This window comes from Danio rerio, chromosome 8 (assembly GCF_049306965.1).
Source record: "Danio rerio strain Tuebingen ecotype United States chromosome 8, GRCz12tu, whole genome shotgun sequence".
Classification (NCBI taxonomy): domain Eukaryota; kingdom Metazoa; phylum Chordata; class Actinopteri; order Cypriniformes; family Danionidae; genus Danio; species Danio rerio.
Window position 1 is genome coordinate 8,942,252 of NC_133183.1, and position 17,820 is coordinate 8,960,071.

At 33.6% G+C, this 17,820-nt stretch overlaps 1 protein-coding gene across 2 annotated transcripts in view; it reads right to left on the minus strand.

Moving 5' to 3' along the window:
* The window catches only part of hdac6 (histone deacetylase 6), a 51,345-nt gene that overhangs the window by 14,269 nt on the left and 19,256 nt on the right, over window positions 1-17,820 (minus strand). For both annotated transcript variants that reach the window (XM_009303752.3, XM_009303751.4), the window contains exons 14-22: window positions 16,365-16,454; window positions 16,167-16,273; window positions 15,548-15,615; window positions 12,792-12,918; window positions 11,299-11,427; window positions 8,499-8,667; window positions 8,205-8,407; window positions 2,335-2,527; window positions 86-235 (exon numbers count right to left, since the gene is read on the minus strand). In XM_009303752.3, the coding sequence (XP_009302027.1) occupies window positions 86-235; window positions 2,335-2,527; window positions 8,205-8,407; window positions 8,499-8,667; window positions 11,299-11,427; window positions 12,792-12,918; window positions 15,548-15,615; window positions 16,167-16,273; window positions 16,365-16,454 (1,236 nt within the window). The remainder of the gene's footprint in view (window positions 1-85; window positions 236-2,334; window positions 2,528-8,204; window positions 8,408-8,498; window positions 8,668-11,298; window positions 11,428-12,791; window positions 12,919-15,547; window positions 15,616-16,166; window positions 16,274-16,364; window positions 16,455-17,820) is intronic.

A 17,820-nucleotide genomic window follows, 5' to 3' on the forward strand; every position in this document is an offset into this window, starting at 1 on the left:
AGCTAACATCAGACACACATCTTTAGGTATCAACAACAGCACTGTACACTAAAAAACTCAAAAGAAGATTGTGAATGTAGCCCACCTCCAGAATGATAAGCACTCTTCCTGCAGCCAGACTCATTAGCTGATGGGTGAGGTGAGCATAGCCCTCCGGGGTCACCTGAAACCCTCCTAACGGATCACCTCGTGCTGCATCAAACCCAGCAGAGACCAGCACCAGCTCTGGGGCAAACTAGAATACAGAAAACCCAAAAACGAGACATGGTTACTGTGCAGTGACTATTGCTCAGTGAAGTTGTAGGTGATCTTCGAAATGTGAGTTCTTTTTGTTTATTTTAACATCCTGATTACACAATTGCATTGTCTATTGTATTTTATTAGCCTAAATAACCAAACCCAAAATAGCTGGGTTTCCCCTTGAAACATTTATATTGTGTTCCGTGCTATTTGCATGTGTTGTGAGAAAATGCAGCACTTTTTTATGCGTTTACATTGTGAGCAGGGCTTGACATCAACTTATTTGATCACCAGCCACTGTGGCTAGTAGATTCCCAACATTACTAGCCTCTCACCATTTTCACTAGCCACACTTTTCTTGTTGGAATAATATATTTTATATGCATAAATTTGACCTTGGCATGCTAAAATGCCTTGATTTAGATGTTGTGTTATGTCCACATGCCTTCTCATTCAACTTCTTGTGTGTGTTGTCTGTTAGCTTGCTAAGTGTGCATGAGCAAATGGGTTGTCGCAATGCAATCAGTTTTTATTTCACATGACTTTTTAGGGCTCAAAATTAAGCATTTACCAAATTGATCTCTGACCACACCAAATAAGTATTTCTTAGCCACAATTTTTTAATGTGTAAAAACAAGGAAAATATAGCTATATACAGTTGAAGTCAGAATTATTAGCCCCCCTGAATTATTAGCGCCCCTGTTTATTTTTTTTCCCAATTTCTGTTCTGTTCTGGGAAGATTGTTTCAGCATATTTCTAAGCATATTAGTTTTAAAAACTTATTTCTAATAACTGATTTATTTGATCTTTTCTATGATGACAGTAAATAATATTTTACTTGATATTTTTCAAGACACTTCTATACAGCTTAAAGTGACATTAAAAGGCTTAACTAGGTTAATAAGGTGAACAAGGCAGTTCTTTAGATTATCGAAAAACAAATTAGCTTAAAGGGGCTAATAATTTTGTCCCAAAAATGTTTTTTTACAAATTAATAACTGCTTTTATTCTAGCCGAAATAAAACAAATAAGACTTTTTTCAGAAGAAAAAATATTATCAGACATACTGTGAAAATTTCCTTGCTCTGTTAAAAATAATTTGGGAAATATTTAAAAAATAATATAAAAATCAAAAGGGGGCTAATAATTCTGACTTCAACTGTATATGCAGTTTTTAATTCAACAAAACCTTTCTTTAAAAAAAAACATTAAATTTAAAAAATAATTATTGTCATAAATCTAAACAATGCACTGTAATCTGTCCTGGCTAAAAGTCCCAGATCACCAGTTAACTTCACATAAACAGGGAGTAATCTCCCATTAAAGCAATGTTATTGTAAAAAAAATATAATTAAACCATATTAACAAAAATAACTGTAAGCGAAAGAAAGCAGGTGAAACATACCATGTCTGATAATGAAAGGATGTTCACGTGCACACGGTTAATATAGGCCTTTTAATAATCTGTTCAAAGAATTATTAAAATGAAAGCAGTGACCGCTGCTGCTTACAAAACAGTATGTGTATTGAGCTCTTGAAAGCAGCAAGACTGTCTGTGGGTGAACGATCATCGCTCTTTGTCCAGTCTATTTCAAAGGGAACAGATCGCACCAGTTGCGCTTCCTCTAGGCATGGTTGCATTGCGCAAGTAAACGGGAGCGCGTGCGCTTTTAAACACTCGCGCGCATCACATCACTTGTGCGCGCAAGTGATCATCCTCTGGTTAGGTATTTACCTTCTTTTTTGTTGTTTTGCTCGCGCGAACATAGTTATTTTTGTCAGTCGTGCTGCTTCTCAATTCTAAGATCACATTTGCACGAATATTGGGCCATGCTTATTGTCGAACACTGCTTTTAAGAAAACTACACTTTGTAGCAGATTTCCAACCAGCAAAAGTGGCTAGTGGAGGTGTCTGTCTAACCCGCCAGAGCTTAAATCTACCTGCATTTGGCGGATGTTAATGTAAAGCCCTGATTGTGATTATTGCTGTCAAACAGAAAAAGATCTTGCTTTGTTTGCAGGAGTTTTTTTATAATTGCATGTGTTTTCTTAAGTTGCAGCACATTAAGCTCTCTCCGCCACTGTAATTTTACCTCTCTTGCTATGGGCATCACTAAGTGATGGAAAGCCGCCATGTATTCTGGGTCTCCCATTTTCCCTCCGTTCCAGGGGATGTTGACGTTGTATCCTCTGCCTTTCCCCAGTCCCACCTTATCATAGTTAGCATCCTCTGAGTTTGGGAAGAATGCCCCATCTTCGTAGCGATGCAGGGAGATGTACAGAACACTGGGAGAAATAAAAAAAGACAGATAGACGACAGGCCCGTATTTAATAATAATAATAATAATAATAATAATAATAATAATTTATATTTATTATTACATTAAATTAATTTAATTTATATTGCGCTTTTCTCAAACTCAAAGCGCTAACAAGAGCATCAAAACACAGAACAGTATGAAATACACAAAAAAAGTAAGAATGATAATAATGATAAAAATATACATATTAAAAGAAGGCCTCATAAGTTATAAGCAATAATAAAAAGATGAGTTTTAAGAAGTTTCTTAAAACAGTCCAGGGAAATGGCGTTTCTGATGTTTGTGGGGAGAGCATTCCACAATTTAGGTGCACGATAAGAGAATGCCCTGCCTCTGCTGCTAAGTTTGCAACGGGGCTGATACAAGGTGAGCCCCGAAGCAGAACGTAGATTGCGAGAGGAAGAGGAGGTAGATATCAGTTCACATATATAATCAGATGCAGAACCATGAACAGCTTTATAAGTTAAAATCAAGGTTTTAAAATCGATGCGTGACTTAACAGGCAACCAGTGTAACTGCTGAAGTACAGGGGTAATGTGAGAGCCAGATGATGTGTGGGTTAACACATGTGCAGCTGAGTTTTGAACATATTGTAAGATCTTAAGTGAATTGGCTGGCAGACCCCCAAATAAAGAGTTACAAAAATCTAAACGAGACGTAATAAAAGCATGGACAAGCTTTTCAGCATCTGGTGTTGGGAGAAAAGTACGGATACGGGTATTGTTGCGTAAGTGATAAAATGCAATTTTGTTAACTGTTTAAAATGAGTTTTCAGGCTAAGCTGAGCATCAAAGAGGACACCAAGATTTCGCACCTACATAGAAGAAGTTATAAGAGATTCATCGACTGTTTACTTGAGATTGCCACATCTATTAACATTAGAGGGTGTGCCAATAAGTAAAATCTCAGTCTTGGAGCTGTTTAATTTGAGATAGATTTGTTGCATCCAGGCTTTAATCTCCACCAAGCAGGCGTTAAGTGTCGACAGTGAGGCAGATAGATTAGGATATGTACTAATATAAATCTGTGTGTCGTCAGTATAGCAATGATAATGAATGCCATATTTTTGTAAAAGTTGTCCAAGAGGTAGTATATAAATGCTAAACAAAAGTGGCCTGAGTACCGAACCCTGGGGAACACCGTGACACAGAGGTACAGTCCGCAATCTATGACCTCCCAAATAAATAAACTGCGAGCGGTTATACAAACCAACAGAAGCATACATGTGAAAGCATAAAGAGGATATATTAATAACATAAATTGTGGAGGAAACATAGTGTAAGAGAAGTGGTTACAAATTGAAAATCAGAGTGTATTTGTCTTTCTAAGTCTGTACACTTTTGTTTTATAAAGAAGAAAATAGAAAATAAATATCGTAAATTAATGTAACGTTTTACATTTTTCCGATTGGCTACTTCTGCCTGTGGACTGTTAATCTAATGAGGGGGAGGGGCTTGCTGCTCAAACATTACACAGACTCTGAAGCAGCAGCAGCTCCGTGTTTCCTGTGTTTTTATTAACATTACTGTCCCTCATCAGGTATGAAATGTTGAAATCGTTATCAAAATGTGTTGAATATACGTTAGGGATATGAAACCAACAAGAGTCATCTATTAAATTCACTTGATAGTGTATATAAATCTATATAAGAGTTTGTATTAACTGTATATATGTCATACGCTCTGCACTGTAATTCCAGCGACAACAGTAATGATTTAAATGTCAACTGAAGAAACGGTCGAGTGATTGTATAATATATTTATCAACATAACAACTAACAAAGGGAATATTGTAATTATAAAGTCACAAAGTGTTATTTTTTCCCATTGTTGGTTATAATGTATGTGTGTATATATATATATATATATATATATATATATATATATATATATATATATATATATATATATATATATATATATATATATATATATATATATATATGTATGTATGTATGTATGCATGTATGTATATGTGTAACAGTAATGTGCAGGAAATATGTATGTGAAGCAGCAGCAACTCCGTGTTTCCTGTGTTTTTATTAACATTATTGTCCCTCATCAGGCGGTGAGGGCGCTACATAAGCATATTATTCATCTTCAGATACAGTTTGGGGGACACTAGTGTGAGAGATGTGATGACTTAGCATATTTTACATCTATTCATTTAGCGGGCCCTTTTAACCGGAGTGACTTACAAGTTAGGATGAAAAAGCTCTACAAATCAACAGAGAGTAGCAGTATGTAAACACGCTGACAAGCCTAAGCTATTAAGTCTAGAATTTAAATGATAATGAAGAATCAAATTGTGTCGGCACAGTGGCACAGTGGGTAGAGCTGTCACCTCACAGCAAGAAGGTCGCTGGTTCTAGCTGTGTCAGTTGGCATTTCTGTGTGGAGTTTGCATGTTCTCCCCCTGTTGGCGTGGGTTTCCTCTGGGGGGTTGGGTTTACTCTAAGAGTCCAAAGACATGCGCTTTAGGTTAATTGGGTAAGCTAAATTGTTTGTAGTGTGTGTGTGTATGTCCTGGTGGTCCTGGTTGGTGGTTGAGTGTTAGGCTTATGACCCACCTCGTAAAACTGAGATGTTATAAAAGACCAACATTTTTAAATATCAACTTCAATATACAGTATATGGCCCAGGGAGTAAGTAAGTAAATAAATGAGAGGGGAGGGGTATTGCACAATATTTTCCAGAAGTATGAGGTACCCTAAAGAAGGCGTCTGTTATACATGAAGAGGAAAAGAGTGTGTTATCTAGACCTATTTTGTCAATTTCCTTGTCTTGAGTGGAAAAGTATGGCAGTTTAGAGAGATTGGAGAGAATAGACATCAGAGGGAGAAAGCCCTACCTTTCTCTGCAGTGTGTACTGTGTTCCTGTCTTACCTTCTCTTGCAGGAGAATAAAATCTTCTTTCTATATAATTTAGTGACGGGATTTTAAATTGCCATGACACAACCCCCTCTTGCCTGTCAACTTTTAATTAAATGCATTTAATGAAACTATGTAATTTTATTTGTGTCAATGAAAATGAGCGTAGTAACATGTTACATTTTTGTGAATAAGTTTTCTTTTTCCTATTTTTTAATGATGTATTTTGGATTTTTTCAGTAAAGTTATGTTCATCTATAGCATATTAATTTTTTATATATAATAAGAATAAATAAATAAATATATAAATAAATAATATTATTATATTAATACTATCATTATTGTATAATATTTGATATTTTATATATTTTGGTGTATTTAATAAATATTATAATAAATAAAATTATAATATTTATAATTAATTTACTAAGTAATTTTATTAGTGTCAGTAAAAGAATCAGGTTTCATTTTTGTGAATGAGTTTTCATTTTCCTATTTTTTTAATGATATCTTTCATTCATTTAAATTATTTTCATCTACAGTATATACATTTTTAGATATAATTATAATATTTGGTTTTATATATTACCATTATTATCATATTAAGTTCATCTACAGTATATTAAGCTTCATTCATATTTTCAGGCACAAATACACTTTCACATGAAACAAAACTACAAAAATGAGTCATTCAGAAGCATTCATGTTTATGACGCACCACTAATCACATTACAGCTGACTGTTTTATGAATGAAACTTCACAGAGAGGCTTTTATTGATAGAATGGAGCAGTTAAACACTCCAGTGTATTGAACCTGACCACAAATCCATATCATCGGTCTTTTTAAATGCAAAGAAACTAATTAATGAAACAAAAGAGTCAACTTCTTAAATACCAAAGTCTCGAGGGTACAGCCCTAAAACCTATTTAATTCTATAGGTCAGAGAAAGAGTCAAAAATGACAGAATTAATTTTGCTTGGATTTTTATTGAGAGATTGTGTATTGTGGCCTGATCTATTGTGTATTGCGGAAGGAATCTCACACACTGATCTAAATAGATTTTGTAATATAATTGTAAAAAAAACATTTTTTTTCCTTTTAAAAAGTAAAGCATTAACTGCTTTCCCTGTAAATTAATTACTTTTAAAATGATGTAATTTAACTTTTAACTCAGTTAGTATGTGTGAGAAGTTACTAGTATCTATAGCTTATTTCTTTTAATTAATGTGCTCAACACTGCCCTGGACCACAAAGCCAGTCCTAAGTGTCAATTTTGTAACCTGATTTAAAAAAAAAAAAGTTATTAGTAGTTTCTTTTTTTCCTTTTTTTAATGTTTCTTTAGATTTTTATGCTTTTTTTTCATCATTTAATATTTCATATAGTTAGTACACCTGGCAATAATGTTTGTCAGTTGTACATCATTTACAGTCACATACTGAGGTTCAAATGTAACAGTTACTTTTGTGAGAAGTAACTAGTAACTATATCTAATTACTTTTTTTAACGTCCTCAGCACTGCCCTGGACCACAAAGCAAGCCCTGTTTGGCAATTTTGTAATCTCATTTATGCATATTTAAAAAAAAAAAAAAGATTTAAAAACGTATGTTTATATATTGTTAAAAAACAGAAAAAATGTAAAGTTGTCAAATTAAGTGCATAACAATCGATATTACCAATCAAACATTGAGCTCTGAAATATTTACAATAGTACAATATTACAAAGCATTTTTATGCAAAGTGGTCTTAATGATCTAACGATTTTTTAGCAAAAAAAAGAAAAAAAAAATCAAGAATTTTAAACCAAACTACAGTGCTCAACAAATAAAAGTACACCTCGGACAAATCCTTCATTTAAATTCATACTTTCTATAGGAAGCTTTGCAATATTATATTTGTTCATATACAGTGCTCAACATAATTGAGTACACCCCATTTTGAAAATGAATATATTTATCCATTTCTCAGTGAATATAGGCAATGTATTTTGTTGCATTTAAACAAAACAGATTCATTAAACAGATATATTTATTAAAATAAAATTTTAGTCACCAAACATATTTAGAAATTGAAAGATGATACAATTAAATTCATTTTCCTCGTTATTTTTCTATAACATACCAATTTAGGTGTACTTGTTTTTGGAGCGTTATCGTAAGTTGTTTTGTTAGATAAGCTCCAGATTTGGCTTCAGTACTGACTAACCTAATGTAAATACACAAATTTATAATAAATAATATTGTACAGCTTCCTATTCAAATATGAATTTAAAAGATAGATTTGTGAGGGGTGTACTCATATATGCTGAGCACTGTGCATTAGATTAGTCAGTACTGAATCTAAATCTGGAGTGAATACAATCCAAAATTTGTTCACCCAAATTTATATGTTAACGAAAAATATGAAATAAAAAAATAAAATGAGCAAAAATCAAAAAGCAAAAAATGTATACAATTTTGTTGAAAATTTGTAATTTTTTAATTGTTTGTTAATTTTAAAGTACTATCTTTCAATTTCTAAAGATGTTCGATGACTAAAATATTATTTTAATAAATATATCTGTTTAAAAATCTGTTTTGTTCAAATGCACTAAAATACATGACCTATATTCACTGAGAAATGGATAAAAATATTCATTTTTAAACTGAGGTGTACTCAATTATGCCGAGCACTATATGTATTTTTGGCTATTTACAAAAATATGTCCGTGCAGCATAAGACTGAGATGAGATATTTGATGAGATTATTATTGATGGCAACACCAGACAAACCTGTCATCCTCCTCGAAGATGTGCTGTGTGCCGTTTCCATGGTGAACGTCCCAGTCGACAATGAGGACGCGCAGAGATTCACGCGTGATGCTCTGGGCATAGCGTGCAGTCAAAGCGGCTGTGTTAAAGAAACAGAACCCACAAGCTGTGTCTTTCTCAGCATGATGACCCGGAGGACGGACTATAGCCACAGCGTTTCTCACCTACAGAACCAAACAAACAATGTAGGACTTTAAGATATTTTCAAGCACAAGACGAGACATTATTGCTTGTAAAAATCCCAAAATGTCATACCTGGCCTGTGAGTATGGCCTGTGCAGAATTAAAGCACGAGCCAGCAGCCAGCAGGGCACAAGTGTAGCTCTCATTGCTGATGAAAATGGAGTTGTATTCGTCCCCCAGTCGGTTTAGATCTCTGGGTTTCATGTGCTCTGAACTCTTAATGATGCTTATATGCTTGGAACTAGCACAGAGATAACCAGCAATGAGCAACATTAGTTTCACCAGTCACAGAGATGATATATTAGTAGCTATGTTTCCATCCAAAGATGTGAATTCAATTTATGCACGAAACTGGAATATCGCATAAAAGACGAACGAATAAAGCACCGTTTCATCCAACGAGTCAAAGAGAACATAATCGCCACTTTCTGATTAACTGGCACCAAATATCAACATTAAAACAGAATTTACTGCGCAAGGAGAAGCTGCGTCAATCTTTTCTTTATTTAAAGAGCATCAATGATGAAAATCATCTTTAGTAATCTGTTTATTAGAGCTGTGTGTAGGTATATTCAACACAATCTCACGGCAATTCATAACTTTTTGATTTAGGGGCTAATTCGTATGAATTCGTACGATCTAATTTGTACAATTTAGCACGATTTGCTCATCCCCCAATGACGATTGGGTTTAGGGGTGAGGTTGGGTTCTATGCCTTCTTTTTAAAATTGTACAATTTTTTAAGACTGAACTTATACGAATTTGGAAGAATTAGCCACTAAACTGACAAAACGTAAAATACTTACGTTTTCTCATGAGATCAGGCTGGTATGTTGTGTCCACAGTCATCTTGGGGTGATAGAAACACAACAAGTCTCTTTTTTTTATTTCCTGATGTTAGAATAGGATCCAAATCCCTCCCATTTTGAGGCCCACCGCAACGTGATGTAGGATTGCAATTTCCCCGCCCACTGAATTGATTGACAGCCGCGTAATAACATGTCTCCGTAGTGTTGATATTCATTTCAACAAGACAGGACAAGCACAAACCAACTAGGATTAAAAGATCTGTTCAGCTCGCGGTGACTATCAATCATCATCAAATGTGATCAAGCATGAGTTTTACATGTTTAAAATGTTTTTAAAACAGTGTATGTCTGTTATGAAATACATCAATTTAACCGTCTTTATCACCACCAATGCATGTCAGTACAATTATAAAAGAAGATGCTTCAATCATAGTTTGTGGACTTATATCAGGTTTATTTTGTACATTAGCATAACAGATACCCATGCAGCAGTGGATATTAATGTGTATCCTGTCACATTTCAGAGCAAAACAGTGCAAAGTTAAACACGTGCCGTGTGAGTGTGCGTGTGAACTATGTAACGACACTGTGTGTGACTCGTCGTTGCAGAAAGGCTTGAATAAACTCCACAGTAAATACATTAAATAATCGTTGAGAAAAAGTTCTTACTGTAGTATTTCTCACAAAGGTTACATGAGATCTGCTTCCTTCATATTTGTCACTCTTATGTTAATCTGACGCAGCGGAGGCGGAGATTGAGGCACGTGGGAAAGGTGGGCGGGGAGAACCAGCATTAAAGGCACAGGCCACAAAAAACAGCTACATAGTGTTTAGAGCAGAAAATTCCTAAATTTTAAAAGTTCTATTAAATAATCTGATGGGTGTTTTGATCTGAAACTTTAAAGACACAGTCTAAAAGAGTCATGTTAAATCTTGAAAAGAGGGTAAAATAGGTGCCCTTTAATAAATGACTTGTGCCTCAGAAGACAGTATGCCGAAATGCAATGAACGTGTGGTGGTGTTTGAAGGTATAAGATGTGGAGCACAGATGCTCTTGACCAGTGGTCACCAAACTTGTTCATGGAGGGCCGGTGTCCTGCAGATTTTAGATCCAACCCTAATCAACCACATCTGAACAAGCTAATCAAGGTCTTACTAGGTATAATTGAAATATCCAGGCAGGTGCGTTGAGGCAAGTTGGAGCTAAATCCTGCAGGGACACCGGCCCTCCAGGACCGGGATTGGTGACCCCTGCTCTTGACAATTCTGGAAGTAATTTAAAGTATAAGAACACTAATACTCAAACGGTAAAGGTAATTTAGAATGACCAAAACAACATTACAGATGTTTTAAAATGTGCTCTGCCTGTTTGTTTTATCCATTTACATTTTTATCATCACATGATCTCTTATAACAAAACCGCATGACTTGTAATTCACATACTGGAATTTGTTTGGCAGAAGTGTTTCTATAGTAGTTCATGCGCATTTTTTCTTATTGAATAAAAAGTTTTTCCTACTTAGTTATGTGCATACGTTATTTTATGCACATTTTCAAAATGCACGTGCATCTTGACATTTGGCGGCACAGTGGCGCAGTGGGAGGTGCTATCGCCTTGCAGCAAGAAGGTCACTGGTTCTAGCCTCGGCTGGGTCAGTTAGCATTTCTGCATGGAGTTCTTCCCGTGTTGCCGTGAGTTTCCTCCTGATGCTCCGGTTTCCCTCACAGTCCAAAGACATGAGCTATAGGTGAATTTAATAAGCTAAATTGGCTGTAGTGTATACGTGTGAAAGAGACTGTATAGGTGTTTCCCTGTAATGGATTGCATTCGCTACGTAAAACATATGCTGGATAAGAAGGCGGTTCATTCCACTGTGGCGAACTCTGATTAATATAGGGACTAAGCCGAAAAACAAATGAATAATTGAATCTTGACATTTTTTTCAATCCAATATCCAAAATGCACATAAAAATCGGTGGATGGAAACATAGCTAATGACAGAAATGAAATACAGACACATGAATGTGATCAATATGGATTTATTGATCTGAAAGCACCTCACCTGTGACAGAGCGCCAGCTCCTCTTCTGTTGCTAGGCGAGCTGGTATCCGATGACAACGGGACAGCAGGCGCAACTCCTCATGGCGGGAGAAGATTCGTGAAATTCTCTGAGGGAGCTCTGGATGATGACTGTAGGGATCAATGCATTCTTATCTGATATATTATGTATAGTATACATAGAATACACACAACTGAGAAAACTGTCAGTCTTCTGGGTTCCCACTTTAGGCCAAATATCAAATTCCATGATTTTGACCTCACTGTCACTGACTGAAAGCCAAATTTCCATCACATTTAATGAACAAAAAATAAGCTGCTGTGGTGCTTACACAGTTGATGTGAAAATTATTAGTTATTATTAGTTTTTTTTTCTTTTTTAAATATTTCCCAAATTATGTTGAACAGAGCAAGGAATTTTTCACAGTATGTCTGATAATATATATATTTTTTTCTGGAGAAAGTCTTATTTGTTTTATTTCAGCTAGAATAAAACCAGTTTTTAATTTTTTAAACCGTTTAAAGGTCAATATTATCAGCCCCATTAAGCAATATTTGTTTTTTAATAGTCTACAGAACAAACTATTGTTATACAATAACTGGTCTAGTTACCCAACCTGCATAATTAACCTAGTGAAGCCTTTATATGTTACTTTAAGCTGAATACTAGTATATTGAAAAACATCTAGTAAAATATTATGGGTCCCACTTTATATTAAGTGGCCATAACTAGTATGTACTTACAATGAAGTTAATAATTTGTTACAATGTGATTGTTATGTAAATACATTTTATTTATATTATATACTTTTATTAAATTATATACTTTTATAATTATAAAATAATTTATAATTACACCCTAAACCTACCCATACCACCAAACCTTTCCCTAACCTTACCCATATCCCACCTCAACAGCTTCAGAAGTCTTCTGCAATACATTATGAACACAATAAGTACATTGTATTTATATTTTGATGCAAGCACATAGTACCATAGAGGGACCATATTATGTACTGTCATCATGGCAAAAATAAAATAAATCAGTTATTAGAAATGAGTTATTAAATCTATTATGTTCAGAAATGTGTTAAAAAAATCTGCTCTGTTAAACACAAAAAAATTAACAGGGGGGCTAATAATTCAGGAAGGCTAATAACTCTGACTTCAACTGTGTATTAATAATATAATGTTAAAATAATAACAAAATTGAAATGGTTTTAGCTTGAGTATCATTTTGCATAACTTGAATAGCAACTATGAGGAAAAACAATAAATAATAGACCTTGAAATACTATTAAAAAAAAATAAACTATAATTTAAAGACACAAACAAACAAAAGAATCCCTGATATTCCATGACTTTGGAAAAAAAAAGTATAAAAATTCCCTGATTTTAATGTCTGGCATAGATCTTCAAAAATTCCCTGATATTCAAGAAATTGCATGATCAGTGGGAACCCTGTGATCATGTAATTTTGCAGAGGTTGCTCTCACCTGTCCCACATGTTGTGATGAAGCATCATTCTCTGGTCATAAACTAGCCCAGTGATCGGAGAAGAAACCTTCACTTCTGCACATACTGGAGCGGGCAGGGGGGAGACTTCAGACAGAGGACCACCTTCTGAAGGTCATCAAACAAACACAGACATTAAAGCTGTGGTTCTCAAAGTGGGGGTCGTGACCCCCTCAAATAACTCAAATAATTTTTTTTTAAACTATTAATAATAATAATAATAATAATTCGTTACATTTATATAGCGCTTTTCTGGGCACTCAAAGCACTTTACACAATGGGGGGGAATCTCCTCATCCACCACCAGTGTGCAGCATCCACCTGGATGACGCGACGGCAGCCATTTTGCGCCAGACCGCACACCACACACCAGCTGATTGGTGGAGAGGAGACAGAGTGATGATATGCCAATCATGATATGGGGAGAGTTAGGAGGCCATGATGGACAGAGGCCAGTGGGCAGATTAGGCCAGGATGCCGGGGTTAAACCCCTACTCTTTTTCGAAGGACATCCTGGGATTTTTAACGACCACAGAGAGTCGGGACCTCGGTTTAACGTCTCATCCGAAAGACGGAAGAATTACCAGATTTTATTCATAACCCACAGAAGACAGTTAATAGTTCCATTAAAGAAACAACAACATAAAAATAACAATCAGCCATCAGCCTTTAATTTTAATAGCAAAATGTAATTAAATCAATAAATGACTTTAAAAAACATTATATGGCTAATAGACTGTTGCAGTTTTGTGTTGTCAATAAGCTCATGTTTATATATGCCTATAGTTGTTACTGCAACGTTTACATATTTACAGTACAACCACCTTGAAAAATGGGGGTCGCGAGCCTCTGATATGATTATTTTTGGGGTCGCGGGCTGAAAAGAGCAGAAAACAAGTCTGCAAATTCCTTTATAAAAGTGCTAAATGATGCTTTGGGAAACAAGCTCTGTGGCTCATTGATGCATTTTATCTGCAGATAACAGGATAATATAATGAGACACTGACACAAAACCTGTTTATGATTTTTACGATAATTTTTACAATAAATTACTTAAAATATTTTTTAACAGAGATTTATTATAGAATATATAGCAATATAATATAATAAATATAATATAATATAATATAATATAATATAATATAATATAATATAATATAATATAATACAATACAATATAATATAATATAACATGATATAAAATAATATAATATAATATAATAAAATATAATATAATATAATATAATACAATACAATATAATATAATATAATATAATATAATATGATATAAAATAATATAATGTAATATAATATAATATAATATAATATAATATAATATAATATAATATAATATAATATAATACAATACAATATAATATAATATAACATGATATAATATAATATAATATAATATAATATAATATAATATAATATAATATAATATAATACAATACAATATAATATAATATAATATGATATAAAATAATATAATGTAATATAATATAATATAATATAATATAATATAATATAATATAATATAATATAATATAATATAATATAATATAATATAATATTATATTATATTATATTATATACAGTAAAAACCAAAATTATTTAAAACTCCTGGTAAATTCTGACCTAAAGTTTTTGTTCAAACGTAAATGAAAGCTGAGAGATTTTTTTTTTTCCACCATGATGGCTCTTTTACATCGTCTAATGTACATCTAATGTACAAGATGCATCATATTTTGAGACAAGCCAAAAAAACTAAAATTATATATATATATATATATATATATATATATATATATATATATATATATATATATATACATAGCATTTATTAATCTAAAATTAATTTCAAGACTAATAAATAAACAGATTTAAACAATGCAAATGTTTTTTAATGGAATTAAGCTAATATTAACAACGAACTGCTGTATGTTTATTAACTAACATGAACAAACATGAGTACATACTGCAGCAGTATACTAATGATTGGGCCCAGAATTCCTCTGATTTTCGCATATTTTTGGCCTATCATTGATTCTGCTTATTTACTTGAGCAAATGTGTGTAAATTTATATTTATTCAGTTTTTAAATTAATTTTAGCAATAATATTGACTAATATGGAAATATTCATAAGATTAATTTATAAAACAGTTTGTAAAGTAATATTTTCTGCCTTTTAGTAGAGATATTACATGAGAGACTTTCTTTGTTTACCAAATAAAGTTAATCTAACTGGATTTGCATTGTAAACATTAAATAAAAGTTTAAATTTTTCATAATAAGTTTTTAGTTATGATTCTCCCAAAATAATTCCGCAGATTTTTAACAAAATTCTCAAATAGCAAAAAATGTCCGCAGATTCTGTTTGGCCCTACTAATGAGTAATATACTCATTATTAGTAATGCATAAGTAATTGAAATGATTGTAAAGTGTTACTAACATCTTCATTAAATATTAATATGAAAATATTAATATGCTATTATATATAAATGCATAAAAATGCATTAGGTTTTTCATTTATAAGCCAATTCCAGGCCTAGAAGTCATAATTTTCATATATTTTGCATGAACGTTTGCTTACTTTTTTAACTATAATAAAGTGTCATCAGATTGTTTTGTTTTTTTGGCACGTTTCATGTTTTATAACTGCATCAGTATTATAGAGTGATTTGGAAATCATTTGTTTATATGCCTACTTGTAAATAAAACTTTTAATTACTTACCAAAAGTTTGAAGACTCTTCCAAAATGGATACAAGTCTGAGATGGTCTTTGAGATTGACTTCAAGGCACTGCAACAAAATATGACAAAATATAACTTTTCATAGAAAGTTACGAATTTTGTGTGTGAAAAAGATCTGTTAATGAACAGCTTCCGTATTTTGTGATGCGAAAGTGTTTTCAGTTTATTTGCGGATGTGAATTGCATAATGGGATGTCAACTTTAGCTATTGAAAATTAAACTCTACAGTTGAACAGAGACTTTTATTGACATTTTAGTATAGTTTGATGCAATATAATGTATAATAAATAATATATTGAGAGAAATAAGTCTGTAAAATGACAGAAAACGTACTGGAGTTTATTACAAGGTTTTTGTAGCGTAACAAACAACACCAACCCGGACAAGATATCACTTTAAACTATTAAAAATGTTAATAAAAGTCACCTTTTCAAACTTTTCAGGGTTGAAAGTTATTGAAAAAATATCAAGCTCCAATAATGCAATTCAAAAGCAGAAATAAAACAAGGAAAAATTAATAAAACACAAAATACAGAAAAAAGCTAATTTACAGATATTTTTCACAATATATATAATGCAAATCTGTCTCGCATAGTTCACCTTTCACAGGGAGCGCCAGAAGAGGGCAGGTGAGGGCAGGGGTCACCCAGAAGAGACCTCATACTAGCGCAAACACCCTCCGCTGTGGACTGCAGGTTATACCCACCCTAACAGATGATATATCATGTGTGAGAGCTCAACCAAAAAGATGAATACTTTGTTATATTGTTTTTGTTTTAATAGATAAAATGTTCATACCTCTAAAGCCAGCACAAGCCTTCCCTGTGCAACACCTTTCAGCATGTGTGTCAGAATGGAGAAACACTCAGGACTCACTTGCATCCCGCCCTACACACACAATAATAGGAACATAATGCAGTAAATTTTGGAAAGTTACAGTAAAAGAGCTTAAGCTGAATCTCCGCCAACATCCTCTTCCTCTACTCCCATAAGTTTTATTGGATTTAATTTAATTAGTGAATTCATTTCTTTTTGTTTTATATTATGTCCATTTGTATCTGTCTTAAGTTAGTTTGTGGTTAAAAAAAATAAAACAAAATGAAAATGCCTTTGTTACTAAACTCCTGCAATGTACTGTACCTTGTTTTATCAAAAGATAACTTAAAAAGAGATATGAAACTGGAAATGGGTTGAATTTATTTCAGATAGAAGGCCTGATTTTGTGGCTATCTATACAGTGCATTCGGAAAGTATTCATAGCGCTTCACTTTTTCCACATTTTTTATGTTACAGCCTTATTTCAGAATGGATTAAATTAATGCATTTCCTAAAGATTCTACACACAATAATTCTCCATAATGCCAATGTGAAAAAAGATTATTTGAAATTGTTGCAAATTTATTAAAAATAATAAAGCTGAAAATTATTAAAAAGTACAGAAGTATTTACAGCCTTTGACGTGAAGCTCTAAATTGAGCTCAGGTACATTCTGTTTCCACCGATCATTCTTGAGATGTTTCAGCAGCTTCATTTGAGTTCACCTGTGGTCAATTCAGTTGATTGGACATGATTTGAAAAGGCAGACACTGTCTTCATAAGGTCCCAGAGTTGACAGTGCATGTCATAGCACAAACCAAGCATGAAGACAAAGGAATTGTCTGTAGACCTCCAAGACAGGATTGTCTCAAGGCACAAGGTTGGGGAAGGTTACAGAAAAAATTCTGCTGCTCTAAAAAGTCCATTGAGCACAGTGGCCTCCATCATCTGTAAGTGAAAGATGTTCGGAACCACAAGGACTCTTCCTAGAGCTGGCCGGCCATCTAAGCTGAGTGATCAAGGAAGAAGGGCTTTAGTCAGGGAGGTGATTAATAACCCGATGGTCACTCTGTCTGAGCTCCAGTGTTCTTCTGTGGAGAGAGGAGAACCTTAAAGAAGGACAACCATCTGTGCAGCAATCCACCAATCAGGCCTGTATGGTAGAGTGGCCTAATGGAAGCAACTCCCCGCCTGGAACTTGCCAAAAGACATCAGAAGGGCTGTCAGACCATAAGAAACTAAATTTTCTGGTCTGATGAGAATAAATTGAACTCTTTGGAGTGAATGCCAGGCATTACGTTTGGAGAAAACCAGGCACCGCTCATCACCAGGCTAATACAATACCTACAGTGAAGCATGGTGGTGGCAGCATCATACTGTGGGGATGTTTTTCAGCAGCAGGAACTGGAAGACTAGTCAGGATAAAGGGAAAGATGAC